The 8067-nt window shown below is 36.8% G+C and overlaps 1 protein-coding gene across 4 annotated transcripts in view; it reads right to left on the bottom strand.

The window, feature by feature from the left end:
• Nucleotides 1-434: 434 nt before the first annotated feature.
• USP45 (ubiquitin specific peptidase 45) overlaps nt 435-8067 on the bottom strand; it is a 51838-nt gene continuing 44205 nt past the window's right edge. For 3 of the 4 annotated variants that reach the window (XM_040060462.1, XM_040060464.2, XM_040060463.1), the window contains exons 13-18: nt 7682-7825; nt 5743-6415; nt 3986-4083; nt 3520-3606; nt 2929-3082; nt 435-1553 (exon numbers count right to left, since the gene is read on the bottom strand). In XM_040060462.1, the coding sequence (XP_039916396.1) occupies nt 1420-1553; nt 2929-3082; nt 3520-3606; nt 3986-4083; nt 5743-6415; nt 7682-7825 (1290 nt within the window). In that variant the 3' untranslated portion in view covers nt 435-1419. Of the gene's footprint in view, nt 1554-2928; nt 3083-3519; nt 3607-3985; nt 4084-5742; nt 7826-8067 lie in introns of those variants that run through there. The other variant, XM_040060466.2, reaches the window with a different exon arrangement.

Raw genomic sequence — 8067 nt, 5'->3', positions numbered from 1 at the left:
TCCGAGGAAGTTCTTTCTCAGACTGGTTGGGGGGAGGGGCCGTTTGGTTTTGCTTCCCAGAGGGATCCCATTCAGGGGTTTTCTCCCAAATTTGCCCTAAACCAGGACAGCATATATTAACTTTTTTTCTCTACCAAAGAACAAGTCATACAGGATGGAACTGTTACAGAAATAATTTGTATTTAAGTAACTGCTTATTAAATAAATTAATTATTATATAACTTCAAGTTGTCATCAGGTCTTGACCTTAGAATGTATCTGTTACTCTCTGGGATGGAAATGAGGTATTACCAAAGGGAGTAACACCTCAAAACAGGACAGTCAAACCAGTTCTACCACTAGGACACCTGGTGTCCCCCACTGCTGACAAAAGGAAGTCCAGACGTGTATCAGAGGGCAAAAGTCATCATTTACTGTCCAACTCACACACACAGTGCAAAAATAATTTATAGTTTATTACTCCTGTGAGAAAAGTATTCAGGAACAGATAAACAAGTTCATGTTTGGAACCAAAAGTAACAGAATTTACTGAATTATGCTTAAACTCTGTACATACACAAGCTTATATGCTGTACATTGTCATAATTGTGAAGTTGAAAAATTACTAAATACAGAAATTATTTGCAATTCTCTTTCCTAGAAGGTAAAATGATAATATCTATTGATGGATTTATGGTGTGTGTATATATCTCAGGGGATATACTTATGCACACCAAGTACATATTTATATTGAAACAGGAGTACATTGCTATACCAGTGCCAGTTGGAGACAACTGAAAGGGTACTGGGTATCTGAGGATTCACTGTCACTATTTAGAAGCCAAGTTTTCCCAATTATTCCCAGCTCTTATCAGGAAAGTGCACTGAAGCATTACCCAGAGACAGCTGTTGTTATTCCATTCTGGAAGGACTCAGCTTTCTAATTACTAAACACGGAAGTGGCCCTATTTGACAGGCTCTTGTTTGCAGATATCTTAACAGCTGACACCCAACCCAGTGATGGGAAGGGCCTGGACTGGATCAGAAGAAGTTGAACGCTTTGTATTGTTACTGTACACCAGCAAATCCAGGCACTTAGCGCTATCAGTATTTCTATTCTCAACTGTTCTAAAACTATGGGCAAAAGCTTATCTTTATTACAATCAAAAACGAATTTTCCCTAGACCTCAGTAGGACAGGACATCATCTTACATTCTAAGGGTACTGCATTTTAATGAACCCAGGAATTTTACATATTTGGCAAAGTGCATACTTTAAGAGAATCATTCAGATATTTATAATAGCTTAATTGAACTTCAGATTCAAAATATGATAAATTCTCTACAAGATAAAGGCACAATATTTACAGGTACTCTTACCGCTGCAGCTTTAAATAAGATAAACTAAATAACACTATATTTGAAATAAAACTGTTAAGAATTATAGTAATAATCTTTCATAAAAAAGTAGATATGCTTGTGCATTTAGTACTCTTGATTCTGGAACCATCTGAACATGGGCATCACTAACGTACACCCACTGTCCTCCTGATGCTCCCATGGCTTCTTTTAAACCTGAAATGAGAAGCAAAAGAGATTTTTTTCTTGTCTTTCATGACATCATCAAGCAAATACAGTGGCTATTTCAAAAAGCAAGAGAGGCTTCTAACCTACAAGAGTAATTAACTACTTAAATACAGTCTGCTATTCAGTTTGAAACTTACATGTCAAAGAGCACTGTAAGAGAAACTGGGGGAAGACAATGCCTAGGAATGGATACTGCCATGGCTTTTTTCATATTATTTTAGAAAGCCTAAGACATTTCCAGTACAGCTTACTGAATTCCAACAGTAAGTTATACTAGTACACAACCAATTCTGACATAGAAAAAAGAGCTTACTTTAAAAGCTGACCAGTGTGAAATTAAGAATATCTGTTCTAATAATCATTGCAAGACAAGCATAAGACCAAAGGAAACTCTGATTTCATGAATAATGTAAAAGACTGTCTTTCTGGGAAATGAGCTTCAAATGCAAAGTGATACTATATAGGACAGAAAGGGTAATGCTTGGTTCTCACTTTCCCCAAGAAGGGAAACAGTAAATATATTTACCTAACTTTGACAGCTTAACATATAATTGCTGCCAGAAATTTTTCACTAAGAGATTTTGTCCTGGACACTTATTTCATTTTTGTCCTAGGGTCACTTCATGATGCTTGTATCCCCAGTCGTCTGTTATGCATATCCATCAAGCATTAATAAGAAAGAACTAGTGTACTGTTCTCAAAATGCCAACAGAAACCCTACACCAAACCTTGTGTCTTCCATGAAAAAGATTCTTGCTTTCACATTAAACCAGAGTATTCCAGATTTTTAAGTATTAAAAAATTCCCAATCCTAAAATACATAAGATGCATAAAATGCTCAAATATTCAGAAGATGTAATTTAATGTAATGGATTTGATTGGTGTGCTAAACCATTTTCAGTTACCAAATATTCCAAATAATTAAATTTTATCAGGCACAACTATTCATCTGGATGTATTATTTTGAGTATGAAAGAGAAGTAAGTTTTCCCTCAATTATCTGTTTAGTAGCTGAATCAAAATTCCATTATTCACTCAGTTGTATATGGGATTAATAGCAGAAGTAGGATATGCATTACACAATGTTGCAACAACAGCAAAAAAGAATAATTAATAGAATCATAGGTTGGTTTGGGTTTGAAGGAAATTCAAAGTTCATCTAGTTCTAACAGCTCTGCCATGGACAGGGACCCCTTCCAGTAGCCCAAGTTGCTCAGAGCTCCATCCAGCCTGTAACTTTCTATAGCATTCTATAACTTGTCTAAAAATCACAGATTATTCTCAGCTAAAAAATTATTTCCTATAAATCCCTGTAGACAGTTACTTTTGGGTCACAGGAAAGGAAAGGAAGCTCTGTACATACCCAGAACAGTTTTAGTGGTAGAAATATGCTCTAACAATTTCTTGGAGGATGTCCTGACTTTCACATACGCCGCGTAATGACCACCTCTCATTGAGCCACTGTGCTCCACTATTCCATAAAGACTGTACAGCACTCTTGCACCATCCATAACGTTCTGCATTCCCAGAAACACAGAAAACAAAGGTGCATTATTTCATGATGAATTTTACAGGCGCCTTAAGCAGCTATCAGCAGTATGATTCCAAAAGAGGCAAACAGACATCCACAGCATTTCCAACAGCAAAATACCTCTATTACAAGTACTCAGTACTTACTAATTTAGCTACCACAGAGGCAGTAATACTTGTCCTTAATGCTATTATATACACCAACATCACCAGGGCACCACAGCTTATCTAATACTAGCTAACATCTGTGATAGTCTTGATATGAATGGGATTGTACACAGTTACAGTTCTGATCTCAGGACACTATTTGAAGAATTCACTCCACAATTTAATTTTAAAAGGATGAAATAACCATCATCAATCCAACTTGAGGTCAGGACACCAACTGCTGAAGTACAATAAAAATAAAGATTTGAAATGATACCTTGCAAGATGCAGCACAAAATGGTGCTAAGTCTAAAATCAATGGGAAATCCACATGCCTGTTTACTTTCCGTAGACTCAAACCAGCCTTCCAAAAAAAAAAAAAAAAAAAGACTGTAAAATAAATTTTTTTTCTAGGCAGCTTTTTAAAGCTAAGTTGTATCACTATACTATTAAAATTAACCAAATCCTAGAGTAAGATTTTAACTGATTGAAATCTTTATGTTTTCAGTACAGTGTCTGATACACCTAAGTGTGACAGACACATAGGGGTTTCCCTGGATACATCAGGATGGCTAAATGCACTCTGAAGGTGTTAGAATAATAACAATAAGCATCAGCATGTTTCAAACAGTGCTTCTAACAGGTCTCCATCTAAAAAGGCAGTATTGGGATCCACAATGACATCTGAATTGCTTGTCCACCCATGGGGCAGAGGAATATACAAGAGGGATTTTGTATCTTACCTGGTGGAATCTTTTCAGGTGGAGAATAAGAATAGCAGGAACTGAAGAAATCAGCAGCTGTTTCCGAGCATTTGTGTAGACACCTTCCATTTTCTTTTCTATATTTATGAATATCAAAATAATTTGTAAAGTGAAGGCAGTCATATAGAGTTTTTAAAGTACTTTCTAAACATCTGACAGAACAGTTCTATGCTGTGATGTTTTTGTACTTGTTATATAAAACACAAGGGAAATTTTGTGGAGTAACAAAAATATTTTCTCATTTTTCCAGTTATTAATAAACATAATCTGCAAAATCTGAGCATTATTTTAACCAGTCTTGTGCAAATCAGATCAGAAGCTGGAAGCCAGTCCACCATCTAGGTCAGCTTGCACACTGAGATGCCTACATTGTCTGTTACTATAGCACCCAGCTTTCCTGTTTAAACCTAAAATAAATGGATGATCCCTGGACAAAAACTGGAAGGCACAAGTCTCTTCATCTATGTCTTTACCATTAAGAGTTTAGTTTTCCTTCTTCAGTTCTTTCTGAATGACTACATTCTTCATACTTATTTAAGAGAAAGGTCTGAGGAGGGCTGTCTACTTCAGGAGCTTCCTAACCTGCTGGCTTCAGCAAACAGGATTAGGACTGGGACACGTGACATCCAAACCCCCTATGGTGCAAAAGGCACAGAACACAGGGTGCTTACCAAGAGCAGCCCAGTGAAAGCTCCACAGCAAAAGAGAGCATGCCACTAGCATTTGTTTTTGCTGAAAAAATTCATTTACTGGTTTTAATATGTTCAAAAGAAAATAGTTCATTTGAGGTATAATGGAGCATTTAATGTTTTAATTGGGTGACCTCTTACATCTTTTGTTTTAGGAGGAACAAATAAATAATGATTAGTTGTGAGCTGATTTTCCTTTTCCATGGTGCTCATGGAACCAAAGTGTTATTTATATAGCACTTACAGTCCAATGATGATTAAAGGAATGATAATAAAACACAAATGATTTACTCATGCTTAACTTATATCTCTCCAGATATCTATAAACACACAGCAAGCAGGCAATTTTTTGTTATTATACAAACTCCCTTTATTGTACTTACAAATTATCAGAAGATCCTAATTTTTTTATTCTTCTGAATTTCTATACATAAACCCCCCAGTTCTCCAGTGCTTCTAAAATATTCATTTTTCATTAAGTTGTTTTTCTTATTTGGTGAACTCTAATGGTGTGCTTGGTCTATACAACCATTGAAGAAAACCACTGTCACAAAAAGGTACTTGTCTCTCATCTCCATTCTTACAAATTTTTGGAATTTTTCTTTTCTCTCTTCATTACAACTCTCTTTTTTTGCCTCTTTTCCCTACATAATTACATTACTTCCCTGAGTATGTAAGCTACTGGAGCTGAATATTACAGCATTTATTTCAAAGCTTTGAGGATTGTAAGGAACAGAAACAGCAGCAAAGATTAGCATTGAGCAATGCACATACTCAGTTTACGGTCATCTTTAAATTCTTTATCTTGGGTAGAATAAAGATGCAAAATGAATTCTATGTTACATCTACGATTATGTTCTAATATAAAAACTATTCTTGTTGCCATTGCCTGATGAAGTTTTAAGTTGTTACAAGTAAGTTTTGCTTGGGGAGACATTTTCTATTTACCCACAGCAGGGAGGCCCATGCTGGAGCAATGGAAGAGCAGCTAGCACACAGGCTTTGGGAGGCAATGCTGGAAATTGTCCAGAGGTGCAAGCGCTTTACCTGTGGAGATGGCTTTCTTCTGATACTTCTGTTTCCTTTCTGTGCAGCTCTCACATAAAAGCTTGTTGTTCCCCATTAAGAGCTCTACAGAGGTGAACTGGTAAAGGCAGGACTGAACAGAACATTCCTTTGAGCTAGTTATGTAGCTTTGGGAAAGTGTCTGGAAAGCATTTTGAGGGTTTTGGGACAGTGAGGATTTGCCTACTGAGAACATGGAATTATTTGATAAACCTAATGCTGGATCTCCACAGCTTGATTTTTTATCTTCGTTTGCAGGATCACAGAAGCTAAGCTTGGATATGGCACTGGAAATCATCTCTTCGTTGCTGTCGCTTGGCTTGTGCGGCGTTTTAGGGTTTAAGTGGTTGACGTGCACACCAGACACGCTGCTGGGTGGGCTCAAAGGTGTTTGCTTAGAAGCACTTTCGCTTTCTGAGGCTTCGCTGTCTGCATCAAAGCTGCTTTCGGAGCGGCTGGCTTCCTTCTCACTGCCCTCCGTCTGGCTTCCATTGACAGCCGCCTCCGCAGAGGCAGAGGGGTCTTTGGAGTACAGGACGCCAGAGCTACCTTCCAGCTCAAGCTTTTTGGCTTTTTCCTGCATGATAACAGGACTTCTTTCTTCTTCCTTTGAGGAAGCTTTTCTGGCAAGCCGTCTCTCATGGTTCAATTGATTCTGTAAATTATGGCATTATTAATTCAGTAATAGAGGGGAGAAACAGGAAGCAGATTTGTAAGCGAACAAATCTTTCGAAACGTGACAAATGCAAAGCAAATTATAGAGGGTTTGTTATATGGTGTTATATTCTCCATCTCTCGTGTTTAAGATAACTGATTTCCTTCCTTTTTAAACTAATTTAGGATTAGAAACCTACATCCCAGTCAGCTAAGAGCATTATACTTACTGTGAGATGAATACTTCCCACTACTAATTACTTTCACTTTGTGACAGCTGTAGATGGCACATTTGAAAGGGTATTCATTTAATCTAATTTAAGCTTCCAAAAGGTTCCTAAATTTAAGCTACTCCCCTGGCGTCCCATGAGAGGCCTTTGCTGATGAGCAGCTCCAGAAAAAATTCAACTCACCTTGCAGGCATTTGTCATAGAATTAACTAAGGCATCCCTAGGAGGATGTTTGCTGGTTTGAATATTACCTGAAGTTGACTTTTTTAAAATTAAGATTGCAAGAAGAATAAAAAGATTGTTTCCAGAAAAAAACTACTCCTACAGATTTAAAAACACAAACCCACAAAGCTGCCATAATTTTAAGTGATTTGCAAATGTTCATGACTCTTTTCTTGCCTTCTTTTATTTGACCACTTTTCCAAAAGAAACTAGTACATTTCCTTCCCTTTTTTTCCCCCTTTATTTGTATTGGATCAAAATTCCAGTGGTACCAATGGGAATCTTTCCATTCATCTCAACAGTTTGAGTTTTAGGCCTTTTCTTCTATAATAACCAGTTTCTGCACTATTTCTTTCCATCCTTTCCTTTGTTTCTTCCTCATGTCCTTTTTCTACTTCTGTCTCATTCTCTTCTCCTATCATTCTTCTATATGTTATATTTTATATGTTGAATTTTATACACTGTGTTATTTCTTCACACATGTTTAATATGTTAGGACCTGATTCAGGAGAGTTTCTATAGAAGGTACAGAGCACAGACCCTTACAACAGCCCCAAAAGCAACATGAATTGAAACTAGCCTGCAGATTTTTTCTTTATAAACGAAACCCTGTAACTGAAAGCTAAATGGTTACCAATGACTGTCATTTCTCACGCTTCTAATGATGACCTAAATATTTTAAAACAACTCTATGTCAGCTATATGAATACTAAAAAACCCCGCTGATGTGTCAAAATTCCGTAGAAGTTCCCAGTCACCCTAGAAACTTGAGTTAACTCAGGATGACTGGTTAATGTGAGTACTTAAGTTCTTACCTTATCTTTTGTTAAAGTGTGTTTCTTGACAATTTTGGGTTGATTATTCAGTGTACCGATAGAAGAACAATTATACTGACCAAGATCTGCCTCCTGTACACTTTTACTTTTACCTGTTCTTCCCAAGGGCACAGGTTTTGCAACCTAAGAAATTAGACAGGAAATTAGGAAAGGCAACATGTCAATTTTGTATTCCTTTGCAACCCACAAAAAAGATGAATGTAGGTGGATTTTTTCCTTTATTTCAGAAAACAGAGACCTACATAAAACCAATTAAATGGCCCCCTGAATTGTGATATAAGGCTACTATTTTTTTTTAATCATAAGCTCACTGTCAGTATCTCTGAAGGTTCAACTGAAAGCCACAAGGAATAGGAATGATACAA

The sequence above is a fragment of the Hirundo rustica genome, chromosome 3, assembly GCF_015227805.2.
Source record: "Hirundo rustica isolate bHirRus1 chromosome 3, bHirRus1.pri.v3, whole genome shotgun sequence".
NCBI classification, from domain to species: Eukaryota; Metazoa; Chordata; class Aves; order Passeriformes; family Hirundinidae; genus Hirundo; species Hirundo rustica.
The sequence above is the reverse complement of the archived record's forward strand: the minus strand, read 5'-3'. Positions and strand labels throughout refer to the sequence as shown.